The sequence below is a fragment of the Microcebus murinus genome, chromosome 14 (genome assembly GCF_040939455.1).
Source record: "Microcebus murinus isolate Inina chromosome 14, M.murinus_Inina_mat1.0, whole genome shotgun sequence".
NCBI classification, from domain to species: Eukaryota; Metazoa; Chordata; class Mammalia; order Primates; family Cheirogaleidae; genus Microcebus; species Microcebus murinus.
In genome coordinates this window covers 29,210,523-29,231,026 of record NC_134117.1, presented here as the reverse complement: position 1 = coordinate 29,231,026, position 20,504 = coordinate 29,210,523, and the positions used below count along the sequence as shown (strand labels likewise).

Genomic DNA, 20,504 nt, shown 5'->3' with positions numbered 1-20,504 from the left:
TACCAGCATCAACAGCTAGGGTGCCTGGCGGAGGGTGTGGGGGTCCGTCCTGAGTGTGAGGTCCCCTTCCAGCTGCCACGGGGACAGCACACTCACTGGCCGGTGAGCTGCCGGGTGGGAGTTCAGCCTCACCCATCTCTGTTCTCACAGTTTGAGACCCCCAGAGCTGCAGCGAGCTGTGGACACAGGCTGCTCTGTCTGTGTCTTAGATTTCTCAGTTAAGAATCTGCTTCTTTAAGACAATGAATAAGTTGCCAACAAAACAACAGAATGAAACCAATAATTCGTTCATTTAAGTGAAAGCCACTCTGAAAAGAGCAAGCAGGGGTGTCAGGAGAGAGTGACTGCTTTAGGTGACTCTGGGGGGTGGCGTTTAAGCTGCACATGGAAGATGAGAAGAGGGCAGACCTGGGAGGGGCTGAGGGGAGGGCGTCCCGGCCAGGGCACAGGGAAGGCACAGCTGGGAGGGGGGGGACACAGACCAGGGAGTGACCCAGAAGGGGCTAAGGGCAGAGTGAGTTCGGGCCCTTTTGCTGCGCCAGGGCAGGGCGTGGTGCCGTTTTCATGCTTAGAGCAACAGGAAGGCGTTCGAGGGTTTTGAGCGGGAGAGAGGCATGATCTAAGGCGGATGTCACGGATCACCTTGGCGTCTCTGCAGAGCGTGGATTACAGGGGAAGAGAGTGGAGCCGGCGCTGGCCACAGAGTCCAAGCGAGTGACGAGGTGGGCACGGGGAGCGGTGGCTGGGCGTGTGGCACTTGATGGCAGAAGCAGGGGCCGGGGAGGGGAGAGAAGCTGAGAGAAAGAGCAGAGTAAAGCCACCTCCCAGGTCTGGGGCTTGAGGAACAGAGGAGCTGGAGACCCACTTGCTTGGGCAGGTCACACGGCTCTGGGTGTGGGACCCAGAGCTCCGTTTCTGCTCCTGAGTGGCCCGTGAGCTGTCCAAGCGGAGGCACCAGGGAGGTGACTGGATAAACATCCATGACCTGTGGGTGTTTTAAAGCCACTGGTGTACGTGAGGTAGGCAGAGCGGGAGCCAGGACGGAGGTCAGGAGTACACGGACATTCAGAGTCCGGAAAGGGGGTGGAGTAGGATTCATTGCATCAAGTGCTGCTGAGGAAGTCTGGGAAGAAATCAGAGACACCATCTGGTTCCCAGTAGGGGTGTTGCAGGTGACCATGACGAGAGCACTTTAGTGGCACAGTGGCAGCCAGATTGCCTTTCATCAGGTGGGTTCTCCATCCTGGCTGCACACCTGAATCACCTGGGGGGGGTTATGAAAACTCCTGATGCCTGGGCCCCACCCCTAGAGATGGATTTAGTTGCTCAGATGGGGCAGGACTTCCCCAGGGGTGGTAATGAGCAGCCAGGGGTGACAGCTCCTGTTCTTGTCAGTTTCTAGACTGTGTGATTGATTGGTCACCTGTAACGTGCCCAGCACCAGGATGCTACACTGAACAAGACTATTGGCCCTTCCCTCATGGGGTTTCCCATTCCTGAGACTCCACAGTGACAGCCCAAACCAACTCTAGTGGCTCCTGAAGGTCACAGAGGTAACACCATTCAGAGAGACCTGTGGTTAAGCCAGAGCTGCCCTGCTGGAAGCTGTGTGGTCTCAGGCAAATGAAATAACTTCTTCCAGCCTCAGTCTCTTAATCTATAAAATGGGGATGATATAGTTTACAATGACTGGACTGTTAAAATCAGCACAACTGGCACAAATTATGGTTCTGACTTGGCTTGGCAGGCCTACCTGGACGAGAGAACTGGACCAAAGAACTCCAGTTCATAGCCCCAGCACCCTGTGGCGAGGCTGTCTGTGGGTGGGCAGGGCCGATGAGAACTTTGACTCTGTTTGCTGTGTGTCCATGACCGCTGACGCGCCCCTGACGGACACATTAGCTCTTTAGGAGACTTGCTGACATCCTCAGTCAAGTGGTGCCCCTGCCCAGGTGTCTGGATCAGTCATGGTTCTCTGGTCACAAGCATCAAAACTGGACTCTGTTCAGTTTTTTAGAAAGGGGAATTTATTGGTTGTGGGTAGTGGTGCTCACAGAAAGGATAAAGAGCCGGGGAACCAGGCTCTGGGACGGCAGAGGGAGGTTGCTCCCAAGGCTTCAGCAGCGGGAGCTCCTGGATAGGACCCTGGTGGTGTCCTTGCAGGGAAAGTGAACTCCAAAACATCTCAGCCTTTTTGCCCCTCTGATCAGGACTCCATCCCCAGGGAGAGGGTCTGGCTGGTCTGGCTTGGTTCATGTGCCCAAGGAGGACATGTCACCTGGCAGACAGTCCCCCCATGAGGGTCCCTCCAAGAAGCAGTTCTACAAAACATATTTGCTAAAAAAGAGGGAGTGGATGAAGTGAGTGAGCACTCCTTCTTTGGAAGTATTTGACCTGAGGATCGTATCCTTAGAAACCATAGAAGGAACGCCCTTTGTGGGTGAAAGGCTGGGGTCTCCAATGCTGAGATTCTCTGATCATTTATAATTTGCCATCATTTAAACTTCTAGAAGCCCAATCACATGGATGGTTTCCCAGGCAACAAGAAGTCAGCTTGAAAAGCTGGAGCAGTCTAGATGATAGGTGGCTGCCTTAGTCCTTTCAGGATGCTATAATAGAATTCCACAGACAGAGTAGCTTATAAACAACAGGAATTTATTTCTCACAATTCTGGGGGCTGGGAAGTCCAAGATCAAGGTGCTGGCAGACTCACTGTCTGCTGAGAGCCTGCTTTCTGGTTCATAGACAGCCACCTTCTCCTCATGTCCTCACATGGTGGAAAGGGGAGGGATCTCTCTGGGACCTCTTTTACAAGGGCACTAACCCCCCACTCACGAGGGCTCTGCCCTCATGACCTAATCACCTCCCAGAGGCCCAGCCATCACATTTGGGGTTAGGATTTCAATATATGAATTTTGTGCATACACAAACATTGTCTGTTGCAGTGGCCTTGCTCTGATTTTTAGAAAATGTCAGTAATGAAGTAATGGTGAAGTAAAATTTTAGAACAAACAGAGGATCCTGGTCATTTTCCTATCTATGACTGTCCTGTACGAGAGGCATTACTGCTGCCCACCAAACATTCTAGTTCACCTTGTTTTTAATATGAATCCAATTTGCCACATGACTTTCTTTGGCCAATGAAATGCAAGTAGATGTCATATGTCACTTCCAGGTAGTTTTAAAAGCCACTGTGTGATTTGTCACCCTTTCTATTCTTCTGCCATAAAATCCAGCAATGCTCTGATGGTGCTGCTCCATCAGCCAGGCCTGACTGGGGATGATATGGAAGAGCTTCCAGATAACCAGAAATGAACATGTAGTGTGGACAAGAAATTATCTTTCTTATATGTAAATCCCCTGAGATTTGAGAGTTGGTTGTCGTTGCAGCATAAGCTCGGGTATGCTGACTGCTATGCCAGCATTTGTCCCCTGCCAGCACTGGGGCTCGTTGTTGGGTCCAGAAGATGAACCTTGGCTGGGGATCTATGAGTAGCTGTGTGTGTGTGTGTGTGTGTGTGTGTGTGTGTGTGTGTGTGTGTGTATTACTTGTGACTGCAAATGGGCAGACAAATCATTAAATCTTGAGATTCTACATATAACACAAAACAATTCCATATGTTAAAGGATTTTGCATTGAGACCAATCTGAGTGTTTGTAAAAGCATGGTCCTGTATTACCCTTCTATAACATAATTCACAAAATCCCAAACATACCCCAAAGCCTCTTCATCTAGTCAACCTGAAAAGGGTTTCCTTTATCAAATGGAGTCCCTGCCTTGTGTTAGAAATGACCATGCCAGTCAGGGTCCCTGCAGGAGTCAAGTGATGTACTCAACTTACTATACTTAAGAAGGGATTATTAAAGGGACTACTTATAAAGATCCCTCTTGCAGGACGTGCAGTACCCCAGGGTTAGATCAGTAGCTTGTCATTCCCACCCCTAGGCCTGAAGAGGCAAATGGAAGGAGGGGCTGCCAGGGTCCAGAGAGAGAAGGGGCCGCCTCATGGGAGCTGTGGCCTCTGGTCTTGCATGCCAGATGTAGTCCTCGGGTGCACACGTGGCCAGGTGGAGTGGGGTGGAGGGGAGCTGGGGGGCAAACGGAAGGCGTCCACCACATCCGGCGCTATCACAGCAGCAGCTATCTTCACAACAATTAGATTGTCAGATTTCCAGCCTGCTTTGGTCCAAGTAAGGGGACAAGTTTAAAAGCCATCTTTAGCTTTGCTCATGACTTTCTGGGTCCAGTAGTGAACTCTGTTCTGGATCTAGGCACTTGGATGCTCACCAGAGAGAATAAGGCCATAGAGAAGGGCTTCCTCTTACTATCCTCCCCAAGTTCTTGTGGTGTTGCAGAAAATGATCGCCAAGAGGACCCATCTTATCCAAACTAGTAATACAAACCCAGAACACATCCATAAATCCACATTCTTTAATGAAAGCATCCTTTCTAGACAGAGACATATGTTAGCTGCTCTTCACGGTCTCTTTGAAACTGACATCATTTCACGAAATGTAAAATTACACAAAATAAAAAATACCCATATATTTATAGATAACACTTTAAATAGTGTTTCTCTTTTTAAAAGAAACCTTTTAGGCATCTGGGACTACCGTTCAGAAGTTCAGTTTACAACTGTAAAAACACCTGCTGACACCAAGGGAACATTTGTTCACAAACTGAACACTAACCACACCAAGAATTATTTGAAAGTTATCAAATGGACCTGATCAATGGAAAATCCCAATGGGAATCTGCTAGTTAGCAAGATTTTACAAATTATTTAAACAGGCTGAGCCACTGGTGAGTAATATGAAACTTTAGAGGGAAATAGTGAAATAGAAGTAGAGGGAAACTTTACCTTAGAGGAAAATAGAAGGAATAGTGAATTAACAGATAGCCTCATTTTCTCTGTTTGCAGAAATTCTACTAGCTACAGTTAATTCCAGATTTTCCCCTTCCCTGTGATCCAGGTTCTAACTTCTGCTAGGCCAGATCACATCAGAATTGGACCAGGCTGGACCCCAAATACTACATCAGGTGGTTTGTCCTAAGACAGTTCCCCGAACTGAAGCTGGTCTTGCAGCTCGACGTCCTCCTCAAGGCCTGCACCTAAGTAAAGGACAAAGCAGGCTGGACCACCATCCTCCACCTCTGTCAGCTGCCTTGAGGACGTATATAGGCAGGTCACTCAGCAATTGGAGGTGCCAAGGCAGGGGCCTGGGTCTTCTCTTGTGAAGCCAGCCTTGAGGTTCTTTGCAGAACCTGCATCCTGCACAAATCCCCAGAAGGGTGGGCTTCCAGAGGAAGCCCAGCCAGCCCCAACTGAATCAGACCTTGTCTTTTCTGGGAATACGTCACTCACAGAAGGCTAAATAAAGGTTCTCATAAGGGTTGCATTGTTGCAAATTGGTCGTATGGTGACAACTGTTGAAGCTGTGTCCTTTTGAAAAACGTTCACACTAAAGTGATAAAAAGAAGTGTCATTGTTTCACCAGGGCCAATGCTGAGGCAGAACGCACTGTGTTTCTGATTCCCTCCCCGTTTTCTGTGGAATTCGTTGCTCTTATTTAGATTTCTAGAGGTTGACACTCCAGAATTTTCATTTCCTTGGAGAATGACCCTTAACAGCCACTTAATGTGTCCTGATTCCAGTTTCAGCTTTGACAGACAAGATGAGACCAAATGCAAACCTCAGAAAATACAAAACTCAGAGAGAAGGAATCTGCCGGAACAGGCAGTCGGGATATGGCTGCTCCATTTACTGTGTCAACGCTCACCCTGGGCAGGGTCTGACCACCACGTGACAGTGGGGGCTGGGCTCAACCCAGGGCCAAGACAGGCCAGGACAGAGCTTGGGGAGAGCAGAGCCCAGAAGGGGACACTGGTCCTGGGAGCCCCGCACAGTAAAGCTATGACCAGCGGGAGGCGTTTGTCACACTGCATTCATTGATTAAGGCTTTGACAGCTGATCCTTTACATACATACATATATACAGACATATATTATAATTAATTATAATACTTTAATTTTTTTCTGCTTTAAGGAAAAATATTTCCATGCATTTTTTTTACCTTTCTTTGTATTATTCTAGTTTTTGCTCCCAACAATCATTTTAATTAGATAAAGTCCTCTGGTGGCATATTCTGATCTTTGAAAAATATAACTTTTAACCTTTTACAAATGCTTTGTCTAAAATGATGTTGATCCATCCCAAAGGAATTCCGGTGCTTGGGAGCTACGTTGCCTCTGACCAAAAACACTCACGCGCCGCCCTGTGTTCAACACCAACCAAACGGGACTTACGGTTTATGTAAACATTATTTAAAATTATTCCAACATAAATACTCTTTTAAAGCTAACATACCACAGCTTTTAGCTCATAATGCCCATAGATGCCTTAATGAAATGCCATTCAAAACTACCTCGCTGTTTAAATTATACCTTGAGGTGCTAAAATTATGTAAACATCATCTTCTACACTTCTCTAGAACAAGTGCCAAGTGTTGTGAATTCTGATTGCAAGTTGGCAATTGAGTAAGAGTTAATCTGAGCAAAGTTACCAATGCACTCTTTCACCCAACTGGTTACAGGAAGCTGGTCAAAGACTGACTTGCCCCACAAGGTGATGATTCTTACATAACTTATAATTAACCAGTCTTCAGCAGTGTCCACCCCACAAAAGACTTTAACTGGTCCTTCATGAGATGTCTTTGCACATCTGGCAAATGCAGTTTGAACTGGTTGTCAAGGAGTTCACCAAGGTAAATGGCTCCACAGCTGGAGGAAGAAATGTTCTTGGAAGCCTGTGGAATTCCAAGCACAGGTAGAGTCAGTGAGCGAAGAAATACCCGGATACGCCAGGTTGTTTTCTTCTCAGCAGATGGGACTCCTACCAGCAAACGTTCTGCTGACTTCATAGTGGATGCCTTTGCCCCCCTGATACAATTAGGGATGGGGAACCCCAAAGGGGCAAGGAGAGCCAATGATGCAGAGAAATGGTTTTGAGGGCTTCTAATTTCATGACAATGATCTCATACTCAAAGCTCCCCCTGTGCACGCTGCTTACTGAAATGCCCTTTTTTTGTCCTGACATCCATATTCTCAGGTTTCCTGGTTGACATGTCCCTGGCAGAGAGAAAGCAAAAGATTCTAGCCAAAGCTCTGACTCACAAATCAGCCACGGCCAAGCTTTCATCCTCAGAGACCAATATAGACAGAAGACAGCCTGAGTCCCCAGGACATGGTCACAGTGCCGGGCACCCATGGAAGCCTGTCCAGATTAGAGGAATGACCAACTCCAGGACTGGCCTTCTGCCCCATAGGAGCAAGAGACAAGGAGAATGTGTATGAACAAGCATAGCTTGAATGGTCAGTGACGTCAAACCTTAATCTTCTTCTTATAGCCAGAATCAAAAGAACATTTTCTCCTCCTTGTTGGCCAAACCTTTATGTTCTTTCAACCAAATATATACCTCCAAGACTGGCTTTTGAGTTTTTGCTTGAGAAAAATACTGTACACTGATTTAGGGCAGATTTGAAAGGTGCTATTGGAGTAAAAAACATTCTTGGTTCCTGTCTTTCAAGGTCATTAGCATTATTTCTTCATGTGCAGGGCATCCTGGAACTTGGTGCTGGTGTATCGGGCATGGAAGCCTTTCTTGTTGATGGTGTCGTCTGTGTGGAATCGAATCATGAGGGAATCCCCTGCAGAGTAGATTTCTTCTAACGGCTGGGGAAAGGAGAGAAAAAACCCAGAAGGACTTTAGTTGTGCTTGGAGTTTAGAATGAGGAGGATGGGACAGGACCTTACACAAGGGCATGGCATGGTTGGTGTTGCCATGAGGTGTCCCTGCCCCAGAGACTCTTAAAGACATCAAACCAGCTCCTTTTCAAAGGAAAGCATTGCAAATTTTGCTCTAGACAGCTTTCTGGGCATTGCTTTTCCAAAACTTATCCTAGATGTATAGCTCATATAGAATCTATCATTTATTAAATGCACCAGTAAGCCAGGCACTGCGTGCTAAACACTTCCAGATCTTATCTCATGTAAACTTTACAACAACCTATAAGGAAGGTACTGTCTCTACTGTGCACTCAAGGACACTGAGACTCATGTCCGTGCATGTAAGCAGGACCCGCGCTCAGGTCCTTTTGACTATAAAGTATGTACCATGAATCACCTAGCCCTAGGGTCTTCATTGTGATGTGTCTCCTGGGAGACCCAAAACACAGACTGTTGTTCAGGCCTGTGTCCTGTCCAAGGACAAAAAGTGGGATAGGGCTACTACATTTGCCTGAAAGATTTCGCAGCAAAACTAGGCTTCCCCACAGTTCACTGCTGGGAACTCTCCAAGCAGCTGCTCCCCACTGACCCCAACATTTGAAAGACTTTATCAAAGGCAGTGCACTGGTTAAGTCACACTTTGTCATTCTTGCTTTTTAGAAGGGTGAGGGAAGATGAAGGGAAATTATTCAAAGACACATAAATGCCAGTTCTAGTTTCTCTTTAGCGCAAGGAGCACCGACTGACTCCAAAATCTGGCCCATAGCAAAGAAGCTTGGGCGATCAGCCCTGGGGGCAAAGGAAAGGAGAGGGCAGTGCCCAGCGTGCACAGCCAGGGGGTGACCAGGACACTGTACTGGCTGGTTTCACATACTTCCACTGAGCACCAACTGTATACCAGGCCCCATGGCAGGTGCTGGAGAAACAGTGAACAAAGCAGGCCTTGCCCTGTCCTCGGGGAGTGGGCCAGGGAAGAGGCCACAATGAGAAAAGCAATACTGACTTTGAGCATAACTATTGCATCCATAGTAAAAAAATTATTCATAATTTTTACAGGCATTGGTTTTGCTTGGAGAGAACAGTGAATACAGAGGTTATAGTGAAGTATAATTAAATAATCATTTAAAAACCTGAAGGTCACATAAAAATGGGGGGAGGAGAAAACTCTTTGCAAAAATGGAGTTAAGTCCTAAAAGGAAAAGTGCTGTCCCGTAGCTGACCTCAGCCTGAGGCCCCCATGGCCTGGTCCCCGGCTGCGTCCCCCACAGCTCTCCCGTTCCCGATCCATCCAGCAGAACCAGCCTCCTGGCCGCTGCTCCCAGTGGCAGGGGCAGCTGGGACTCAATCCGAGGTGTCTGACTCCACAGCTCGAGCTTGGAATCGGCACGTTTGGTCTGGGCCCCCTCTGCCCCTCAGCGTCTCCGGGACTCACCCCAGAGCCGCAGAAGCGGCCGAGCCTGGGCGCCGAGCTGTCGTAGCCGTCGTAGGTTTCCATGTAGTCATAGCCACATTCGGCCTCCTCCTCCACCTCAAAGGTCCTGAAGATCAGCTCCACCCCGTAGCCGTCCTCCGCCACGATCACCCAGTCGCAGCGGGCCTGGCTCGGGTAGTTGTTGTCCCCAAACTGGGCATGGGAATAGAGCTCTTTGGTCTGCACTTCAGCCTTCAGCCTGCCCCCGCACTCTGGAGCAGAGAGAGAAGCCAAATGGCCAGATGCTCCCTCGGCACAGCACCCAGGGGCCACCCCACCCGCGTCCCAGCCGCTCTCTCTGCAGAGCCTGGCGCGTGCGTGCCCTGCGTGAGAACCCAGGCAATCTCGTCACCCCATTCTACAGAGGAGTAAACAGAGGCCCCTGGCTCTAAGGTCGGGGATCCCTGGTTGGGGGCAGGGGCAGGGCTCCAAAGTGGCTGTTATAAGCCAAGGTGCCCTGTTCCCAGCTTGGGCCACATAAGGCCTCCGGGAATCCCTGAGCATGCTACTGATAAGAGCTGGCTGCTTTTTTTCTTTTTCCAGTTATGGAGACATGGAGCCAACGCATGGTTTGCCTGACTGGTCGCTGGGAAGTGCCTGGATTTACCACCTCACTCCCTGGAGGTGCTCCAGCATCTGAGAAGGGCTCACACCTGCTGACGGACTTACTGTAATTTACAATTTCTGCCAGCAGAGGGCGATGAACGCGCATTAGCACTGCAGGTCCCTGGAAATCGCAGGTCTGCCTGACACGCTCTTGCACTGGACAGTATTGACTATAGGCAGCTCTGAGGCTCCAACGGGTGTCACAGGTGAGCTGCTCATCAGATGGTGGGCTCAGGCTCATGTTCTATAGCCTTTGCTTCTGGGTTTTTTTACTAAGACTGTAGCCTAGGTCCTATACTATCTTATGTCTTGGCTGCTTGAGTTCACACTAAATAAAATAGATAAATGAGACTGACTGGTTTCCAAAGCCCCAGAAATTCTGGAGGCAAATTCCTGCACAGCCTGTCCCCAGTGTGCTTTGTGCCCCCGAGGGGCCAGGGCTCACCCTGGTGGGGGTTCTGTGCCATATGGTCCTAACACTCCAGGCCCTGCCCGGCTCCAGACCCGTCCAGCTGCCTGCTCTGATCGCATGTTCACTCCGGCTTAGAATTTCTTCCAGGTCTGGCCTGTCTTTGGGGAATTTCAAATTCCTGAGACGCAGGTGGCAATGAAATAAGCACCTGGAGTACCTACATTCCTGGTCTCTGCAGGGACAAGAGGGTGAAATCACTCATCAGTGGCTTTTAAGCTTCTCTGAGGGAAGCTAGGACTCCTCACGGAGCTTGAGAGGGCCCCATAAAGCATGAAGTGTTTTCTGCTCAGCAATGGCGAGCGAAACTGCCTGAGGGTGCTGGTCCCCATTTTGCTTCACCTAATGCACATGTTCCGGCTCAGAAAAAATTTGCAGGAAGGAGCTGCTAAAAGGATCTGGGGGTCCCATGATCATGATCTCAGACTTGGCATCACAGAAGTAGAGAAGTAGAGTAGCCCTCGGCAGCCACTTGCTGCCAAAGAGCCACAGTCTAATGCCAGGATCAAAGGGTCAAATTTGGTCCCGTGGGCTCCAGTCCCAGGTGGTCACGTTTAATGGCTAAAGAGCAGAGCCAATTTTCTTACTGACATTCTTCTATTTAACAAAGTAGATAATATAAGTTAAAAGCATATACATTTTCCTCCGAAGGACCCAATAGATCTAGTTACATTTTGAGTGGAGGAAAAAATAATAGGGAACAGAAACTTTTTTTTTTTTTTGAGACAGAGTCTCACTTTGTTGTCCAGGCTAGAGTGAGTGCCGTGGCATCAGCCTAGCTCACAGCAACCTCAAACTCCTGGGCTCAAGTGATCCTCCTGTCTCAGCCTCCTGAGTAGCTGGGACTACAGGCATGCGCCACCATGCCCGGCTAATTTTTTCTATATATTTTTAGTTGGCCAATTAATTTCTTTCTATTTTTAGTAGAGACAGGGTCTCGCTCTTGCTCAGGCTGGTTTCCAACTCCTGACCTTTAGCAATCCGCCCGCCTCGGCCTCCTAGAGTGCTAGGATTACAGGAGTGAGCCACCGCGCCCAACAGAGAAACATTTTTCATTTTCCAGACTGGCCCTAGAGGGATAAAAGGGCTGCTCTCCACCACTCAGCTCCCAGACTTTTAGATTTTATAGACCAATGCAAAATACATTTTTAAAAGGTAGAAAGGAAAGAAGGGAAGCAGGAAAGAAATGGGGCACCAACAAAGGGTTGCCCACTTCACGTTTTTTCATTTGAAGACTTTAAAAGAAAACAGCTCTTCTCCCTGTGGTTGCGGATGTTTCATTTTAGCAGGGACGTTGTATCACGCACCTCCTTCCCTCGCCCTCCCCCCAAGTGGAATAAAAGGCAGCCCCTGCCCGGCCTTCGCCACCTGCCTCTCCTGCCCAGGCGCTCAGCAGCGGGAGGCCAGAGGCCGCCCCGGGTACCTGTGCTGTGCAGCGCCTGGAAGCCTTTCCTCTGCACTGAGGCGTCCGAATAAAACTTGAGAAACAGGCTGCTGCCCGAAGCCACCACGGGGTCTGGCTTCTTGCTGCCGCAGAAACGGCCCAGGATGGGGGCCAGGCTGTCGGGCCCGTCGTACATTTCCAGGTGGTCATAGGCACATTCCTGGTGCTGCTCGATCTCAAACTCATTGAAGGCCTGGATGGTAGAAGAGCAGAAAGTAAGTGGAGCGGGAGAGGAAGGGGGTGAGGCAGTGCAGGGGACGTGTGGCCGTGATGACACTTGGGGACATCTGGTCTCCAAAACAACCCGGTGAGGTGGTCACGTGAGCCACAGCTGCTGTGACCACTTTGCAGATGAGACGGTGGGGGTTCAGAGAGTTTAGATGCTTGTTGACATTTGGACAGCTATTACTCGGCAGAGCTAGGCTTTGACAGCCCAAATCTGTCTTCCTTCCGTCCTAGCTCGCTGACTCTGCCTCACTTAGTACTAAGAGCCAGCAACGGCCAAGTGCTCAGTCTGTGCCAGCAAATGCTTTAAGTGCCTTGCAAGTATTGCCTCATTTAAACCTCACAACCCTGCGATGTGTCTAACCCTCACTTTATAGCTGAGGAAACTGAGGCAAGGAGATGTCAGATGACTTGCCCAAGGTCACACGCTGGCAGAGTTGGGCTGTGACCCAGCTGCTCTGGCTTCAGAGGCCCTGCACACTCCACTGGAGGACCTTCATTCAAAACGGTGTGGATGAGACTTTATGCTCTGAGTCGCATGTTTGTGGCGGCTGACATCTGTTAAGTGTTTTTTTCCATGCCAAGCATTTATGGGCATTTCCTCACTTAATTCTGGTAACACTACGAGAAAAAGGCTGCTATTTCCAATGTGCAGAGGAGGAAAGTCAGTCTTAGAGACAGACGCTCGTTGACTTGCCCAAGCTCATGCAGCTAGAGGCAGCTGACACTGAACTTGACCCCAGCCAGCCTTCTCCTGCCCGCACAGCTAACATCACCACGCTATGCTCCCTGTCCCCCCAGGACTCTCCCAGCTTCAGGGGACAGGCTTTTCAGCCCTGAATGTGGCCTTCTCAGGTGCTGGGGAGGTGACTGACTGATGCAGCCCATGGTGGCAAGTAGATGGGACAAGGTGAGGGGGACAGTGTTAGATGAAGACTTGGACCCAGTGACACAGCAGAAAGAGAGGACATGAGTTGGGGGGGGTCTCAATTCAAAAGAGGGAGGTTGGGGCGGCAGGGCAGAGATGGGGTGGGAGAAGGAACAGGGACCAGGGCAGGGCAGGCTTTCCCGGGAATACCCAACACCCGAGGTGGGCAAAGCTCTCACGCCTATGAGCAAGGAGCTCTGGGGCCAGAGTGTTGGGTGGAGAGACGGGGCAGGAGCAGGAAGGGGACAGCAGGCACACGAGGGAGGGCCATGCGACACGGGACAGCCCTGCTGCTGTCTCCATGCAGCGAAACGCCAGCTTTCTTGAATATAACACTCATGTTCCATGGTAGCCAAAAGGCAGAGCACAATCAATATATCCACCGTCCACGTCCCAAGGCAACGTCTTTTAGAAACGACACGTCTGCGTATGAACCTTCCCCTTGCGCAGGTTGTGCGCTCCCACCCCCAGGGGCGCCACTCGCCCGCGGTCCTCGGGGACTTACGTTGCCATTGCGAGCACATTCCAGCAGGTGGCAGTCGTGGAGAAGGAGTGCCTTTCCCGAACGCACTAACGCACCTGCACCCAGGTTCAAGGCTGTTCCTACTGACGCAGGACAGCGGCTCCTAGCAGAGCTACGATTCCCCCAGGGGCAGCCCATGCGTATGAGGTGCCCGCTGCGGTCAGGGGCCCTGTCCTCCCCACCCCTCGATGCCCCAGGAGCCCATGCACCTGCCTCTGCTCCTCAAGCGTGGCTCTCATGGATAACACCCCACAAGTAACCGAGCCATCCTCTATGCACCATCGCATTCTCCTTCTTTGTTCTCTTCAGCCTCCCTGAATTTTTGGTCCATAATCCACAGAGCCATTCCTACTCATCTGTGGTCAGATGACCCATTTTAAAAAATGTTTGTCTGTCTGGAATACAACAAATGCTCCAGCCGGAGAGAGGGTTTGTTTTATTCTCCTGGACCTGGGAGTCCCTGGGGGCTGAGAAATGAGACGTATTCAAGAGACTCATTTCTCCTTTGAAATAACTGAGCGTGGTGTACAGACCACACATCATATAGGCGACTTTAAATAAAGGCTTGGATTTTTTTTTTTAATTCAGGAGAGAATTACCATAAAGAACTTAGGGAAAAAAATGCAAGTTGTAAAAGAATATGAATAATAAGATTCCATTAGAATAGTTTGAGTAAGAAAAAGTACATATTTTCCCTGTGCATTTACATTCGTGATTGTATGTGCATAGAAAACTTCCTGGATGGGTTCATAAGAAAATGTTCAAAGTGGTTCTTTCTAGAGTGGGAGTGAGGAATCTGGGGACTTTTGATTTCCACTGTCCAATGTTCCATACTGGTTACATTTGTTTAATCTTGAGAATGAATTTTCTTGTAAAAAATTAAAACTGGAAACAACTGCACTTCAAACGGTGCTGCAGATCTGTGTGGTGGATGCCCTCTCGTCCTGGTCCCACTGTGAACAGGTGTCACTTACAGAGCTTTTGTGCATTCCCTCTTTTAATCTGCACAGCGGCCCACGGGGTGGGCTTCATTGGTATCCCTGTTTCCTAGCTAATGAAATCCAGAGCTGAAAATGTCAAGTAACTTCCTTCAGGTTTCAGAGCTAGGAATTGGCAGAGCAGAGACTCAAACCCCTGTCTGTCTGATGCCAAAGTCTGTGTTCTTAATACACTACAAAAATGACTCACGAGTTTCACCCTGTGGCCCGCGGTGGAAGAGATGTTCCAGGTACACTCCCTCCGGCTGGGGTATTTGTCAGGCCAGTTGGGGCTTGCCAGGGTCCCCTCCGCACTGCTGATCTTGTGTGCACAGCCAGCTGGGGTGACGAGCACAGACAGAGAGAGAAGTGATTCCCTTGTGGGCAGCACCAAAGGCATTCTCGGGGCCTCTCCTCCCGCTCTCTGAACTGTCTCAGGGTCATTAGCAAATGTGAGGGTGGGATCGGCCTGAATCGAGAGGCCCCCGGCACAGAGATGTTCACGGAGGTTTATCTGAACTGGCTTTTCTGCCTTGCTGGCTGTCATCTTTCTTACCATTATTACTAGTCACCTTGTGGTCCTCACTTGCAAATATGGTAAAGTTGGTACTAGGTGAAGAGCACAGGCCCTGGGGTTGGATGGACTTCAGTTCAAGTCCTCGTTCCACCACCTACAACCTGTGGGCCTTTGGGCCTCATGTAAGCTTTGGTGTCCTTATTTATGAAAAGGTGCCCACCTTGTAGGGGTGATGTGTGGATTAAATGAGATAGTGTATGGGAAAGGCTCAGCGAGTGGCAGGCCCATGGCAAGTGCTCAGTCCATGCGGCTGGCAAAGGTCCCCTTCATCACTGTGCCTTCTATCTACACACTGCCTCCAGTTTTTCCAAACAGTTTCGTCTGGCATCTGCCAAGCTTGTCCTGGCTGCAGTGCTATTAGCCAGGAGTGGTCCTGTGACTTGCTCAATGCCCGGTGTCTTGGCCAAAGGTTGGCGTCTGTCTTCCTGGGTGTCGGGTGCTGTGGTCGGTATTTTCCACGCATCCTCTTGTTTAGTCCTTCCCACTTTCCAAATAAGAAAATGGGTTTCGAGAGGGTAAGTGCCTTGCTGGTAGGGAGTAGGAGCCGGGACTCTAACCAGACCTGCATGGCTTTGAGGCCGGCGCTGTAACTGATTAGGAAGCACAGTGAACTGTGTAATGACCAGCGCTTGGCCAAATCTCCTAACTCCAAACTGTTTATCCCAGAGAGGGGGTGTCTTGCACATCTCCCCCCACCGTTGACTTCCTTTGCAGGGCTGCCTGGCTGGGGCCAAGGCCTGGAGGCCTCTTGTTTATCTCAGATGCTTGGACTTCCCTGGGCAGGGCAAGAACAGAGGGAAGGTTTTACCAGAATGGCCATTCAAAAAGCCAATTGGCCCTGAAGAGCTCCTAGTAGTGAATGGAGCAGGGAGCAAAGTTTCCCCAAATTCTATCTGACTATGAGACCTGCATATGGTAAACAGTATGCAACTTGGCTGATCTGTATTAACATTTGAGTGTATTGTATGTGTCAGACTGCCTGGAATACTTTCTAGGCTTCTTTTAATCCCCACAAAAACTCTCAGAAGGAGGTATGTTTAGCCTCTTTTTAACAGAAGAGGAAACCGAGACTCAGAGAGGCTAAGAAACTTGCCCAAGGTCACACAGCTAGTGAGTGGCAGAACCAGGATTTAGACCTAGGCAGTCTGCTCCCGGAGCTTGCAGGCTTGACCACTTTGCAACAGTAACTCAGCCTGGAGCTCGGGAGGCCTCTGAAAGGAGTGGGCCGCCTGGGGGAACTGCTGTCCAGCAGGAGGGCCAGAGGGAGTCCCCAGAGGACAGCAGGCGCTGAGCTTCCCTCTCAGGGTTCCCAGCTCTGCAGCGGGTGCCAGCGGGTGGCAGGGCTCCCCACCCACCCGCCCTGATGCACCCTCGGGTGTGGGGCCCGGGCAGCCGCAGGGGCAGCCTCACCCTCTTTGCAGTCCCGCTCGTTGTCGTGGAGCCGGTAGCCGTTCCTGCAGCGGCACAGGTAGCTCCCGAACGTGTTGACACACTCGTGCTGACACCCGCCGTTGTCCTCCGCACACTCATCCTTGTCTGGGGAGATCAACGGGCTCTCCTAAGAGGAAGCACCAACTCGGGCATGTCCCTCACAGCTCAGAACCCCGCTCAGAAGTGGCCTCCTCCAGGGAGCCTCCCTGACTGCCACCCTGCCCCGACTACCCCTTGCTGGGGCTGGGGGTGTCTTCCCCTCAGCTTTGTTGGGTCTCACTCGGCCTGGTGTGTGCCGACTGCCCCATGCTCCTACAGCACTCTCACGTGTGCGCGTCCTCTGCCCTGCTCCGGCCCACACTAGGAGCTCCTGCAGGACCGGCCACTGTTAACAACAACAGTATCAATAATAAAAATAACTGCCATTTATTGAGTACACACTATGGGATGGGCACTGCCCCAAGCACTTTCTGTACATTATCCAAGTTAATTCTCACCCAACCTTAGGAGGGAGGTGCCTTTATGCCCTCTTTACAGGTAAGGAAACTGAGGCTGAGAATGGCTAATGTTCCCACAGTGAGCAGTGTGGCAGACCTGCAGGCCTGGGCCCATGCCCTGCGACTCTACGCCACCTCCCGGGCGTGGCGTAGTAACTGCGTGGGCCCCAGGCCAGACCATGAGGACTAGCGCTACTCCACCACTGCCAGCTGATGTGCCTCAGTTGCCTCCCCTGTAAAATGGGGACAATATAGCATCCTTACTTCATAGAGCTGTTGGAGGAGTAAATGAATCAGTACAGGGAAAGCGCTCAGAACAGCTCCTAGCCCGTGAGCAAGTGTTAGCTTTTGTAAACATCATGACACACAAACTCAAGTGTTGGCTCTTGTCATCCTGGTCCTGTGGCTCGGGCTGGTGCCATGTGTAGCCCTCTCCCCAGCCAGCTGTCCCTGCAATAACCAAGGCTGGACCTCCCCACCTCCCCGCACTGATGACCTCAGGGGTCAGTCCTGTCTCCCTCCCCTCTCTGCACCCTCTCGCCACCGTGGTTAATGCTCTCTTGAATACTGTATGCTAGCCTCGTCCGTTTACTTCAGGAGGACAATCGAGAGCCTTCCAGAACCTTTAAACAACACAGAAGCGAGACGCTGCCTGTGCTCCAGCATGGAAGCGCTCTCCCTGCCTTCTCCCCAGTCCCTCTGCACATGGCACACAGACCCTCACCCTGCCCTCACCCTCTCCCCCTGCCTTCCTCCCAGTCCCTCTGCACATGGCACACAGACCCTCACCCTGCCCTCACCCTCTCCCCCTGCCTTCCTCCCAGTCCCTCTGCACATGGCACACAGACCCTCACCCTGCCCTCACCCTCTCCCCCTGCCTTCTCCCCAGCCCCTCTGCACATGGCACACAGACCCTCACCCTGCCCTCACTCTCTCCCCCTGCCTTCCTCCCAGTCCCTCTGCACATGGCGCACAGACCCTCACCCTGACCTCACCCTCTCCTCTGCCCTTCTTGCCCTTGCAGAAGTGGAGCCAGCCCCTCCTTCCAGCCCTTGCACCCCCTCCTCTGAGGAGGCTCCCTCCCTTGCCTGTTCCCCTGGCCCTCTGGGCTCTCCACGCCTGGCCTGGCTCTGTCCAACGAATTTCTGGGCTTCCCCTGCTCAGGAACCTGCAAACAGTCCCACTCCCTGTCCCATCAGGTCCGATTCTTCAGCCCTGCATTCGGGGCCCTTCAGAACTAGAAGTGGTGTGGCCCATCTCGCATCCTGGGCTTCCCAGCACGGGTCTTGGCTCCGCGTAGGCTGATCTCGTCTCTTGCTGTGCTCAGTAGAGACCTCAAACCTGTGGTCACACTGCCTCCCCTTCTTGGGACCTCAACTGCCTTATCTCCAGCCGTCCCGTCTCCACCTTCCCACGCCTTAAGACCTGGCTCGCACCACCATGCAGCCTGTGAAAGGGCTTTACCCACTGCTCCAGGCAACCGTGGGCTTCCCTCTTCCCCACACACTGGCCCTTGTTGCACTGTCCCACCCTGCAGTGCTCCAGGTGGGGACTTAGCAGGTGTGTGTCCCTGGCCTCCCTAGCTGGGGCATAAGCACCAGGGGCACTTCCCTGGCAGCCTCTCTGAGCTAGAACCCTGCTGTGCCCACAGCAGGCACTCAAAACAAAACAAAACGAAGCACAACATTTTCAATGAGAGCGTGCAAAAAAATCACAGAGACAGAACTCTGCATATATATAAAATAAAATAAAATAATTGGGTTGTTTCTACGCTAAGCACAGAGAATATAAAGGTAACCAAATTACAGTTTCTGCTCTTAGACAGTTCACACTCTAATACAATGTGACAGGCAGGACCTGCCACATAATTTGCAGGGCCAAGTGTAAGATGAACATGGGGGTCACTTGTTAAAGAATTAGTACGGATTTCATGACGACAACAGAGCCGAGCCTTAAACCAAGCAGGGCCCGTCGGGGCAGTCCCTGTGCTGTGACACAGGCCACACGCTCATGGAGCCGGCCTGGTGACAAGAGCCCTAACGGAAGGGAGGTAGACGGGGCTGCGGGAACTCTGAAGAAACAATTACTCTGCTAGGAGGGTGCTGTGGTTCGAATGTGTCCCCCAAAGTTCATGTGTCGGAAACTTAACCCCCAATGCGACGGTGTTGATGACAGGTGGGGCCTCTAGGAGGTGATTGGGCCATTATCCCTGGAGTGGGGTCCTTGTAAAGGATGAGTTTGGCTCCCTGTCTTTCTCTGTCACCCGTGCGACACCCCCCCTTGTTGTGGCACGGCACGAAGGACCCCATGACACGTGGCCCCCCGGTCTTGGCCTTCCCAGCTTCCGGACCCATGAGCCGAATGCACTTCTGTTCACTGTCCACGGCCCAGTCTGCGGCCCTCTGTTACAGCAGACCAAGATGGAGGGGTGAGAGGAAACCAGGGAAAGCTACAGAAAGTGGCATTTGGGGTCTTCAAGTCAAAGTCGGAGCTTTCTAAGTGGGGAAGGATGAAGGACATCCCAGGAGAGGGACCGCCGCAGCAGTGCGTGTGAAGAGAGAACAGGGTGGGGTGTGGCAGTGCAGGGCCACGGCACGGGAGGCAGTGAGGGGGTCACGGGTGACCTGAGCACAGGGCGCCTGCAGGGGAAATGTGTCCACAGGACAGCGGGAGGCAGCGTCCAGCGTCAGACACCAGCTCAGCAGAAAGGGCCTCTTCCCCCCGCTGCTGTGCTGGCCCTGACAGCTCGAGGCCCCCGGTTTGAGCACGAGGGCCACGTGTGGCTGTGAAGGGTGGAACAGTGCCTGCCCCAAACTCGTGTTCACCTGGAACCTCAGAATGTGATCTTATTTGGAAATAAGGTCTTTGCAGGAATATAAAGGATCTTGAAATGGACTCATCCTGGATTTAGACTCAGCCTTAATTCCAGCGTCTGGCATCCTCATAAGAGGACAGGACACAGAGAGGCACTGGGACAAAGGGCATGTGAAGACGGAGGCAGAGGTGGGAGTGGCGCAGCTACAAGCCAAGAAACGCCAGGATTGCTGGAATAGACCAGGGAGCACGGCCCTGCCCACGCCTGGATTTCAGACTTCTGAATTGCTACAGAACAGGTTCTGTTGTTTAAGCCAACCAGTTTGTGGTCATTTGTTATGGTGCCTAGGAAACGAATACAGCTACTAATAACAAACCCCCGGATCTAGGCACGTCCCTCCCAGGCAGCCACGCTGGGAGGGGAGCGGGCAGGAACGGGAGACCACACTGCATGGGCTTCACCTCTGAACCCACGTACCTGAGAAAAAGTGGGCCCTGAAGCCTCGTTTGGAGACGGTGTTGTCGGACTTGAACTCCACGCGCATGTTGTTGCTCTGCGAGGTGATGACCTCGGGCGTCTCGGAGCCACAGAACTTGCCGTGCAGGCTGGCGTCAGGGGACAGGCCGCTGCGCACCTCCACGAAGTCGTATTTACACACCTGCAAGGGGGCGCGGTGGAGAGCGGTCCAGGCCCCCATCCCTACCCGACCCCCAGCACACTGCTGCACCCCTTGCTGCGAGCTGCACCCCTTCCT

The 20,504-nt window shown here is 51.4% G+C and overlaps 1 protein-coding gene and 1 long non-coding RNA gene across 2 annotated transcripts in view; one reads left to right on the top strand and one right to left on the bottom strand.

Annotated features, from left to right (window-relative positions):
- The first annotated feature begins 484 nt into the window (after positions 1 to 484).
- LOC142875507 (uncharacterized) lies at positions 485 to 10,211 on the top strand. Its single transcript, XR_012922866.1, has 2 exons — positions 485 to 722; positions 9,802 to 10,211. It is a non-coding gene; the product is annotated as an uncharacterized LOC142875507 (long non-coding RNA).
- The window catches only part of TLL2 (tolloid like 2), a 117,265-nt gene continuing 101,237 nt past the window's right edge, over positions 4,477 to 20,504 (bottom strand). The window contains exons 16-21 of the mRNA XM_012767277.3: positions 20,228 to 20,408; positions 16,418 to 16,543; positions 14,642 to 14,769; positions 11,757 to 11,970; positions 9,220 to 9,470; positions 4,477 to 7,733 (exon numbers count right to left, since the gene is read on the bottom strand). Of these exons, the coding sequence (XP_012622731.1) occupies positions 7,599 to 7,733; positions 9,220 to 9,470; positions 11,757 to 11,970; positions 14,642 to 14,769; positions 16,418 to 16,543; positions 20,228 to 20,408 (1,035 nt within the window). The 3' untranslated portion in view covers positions 4,477 to 7,598. The remainder of the gene's footprint in view (positions 7,734 to 9,219; positions 9,471 to 11,756; positions 11,971 to 14,641; positions 14,770 to 16,417; positions 16,544 to 20,227; positions 20,409 to 20,504) is intronic.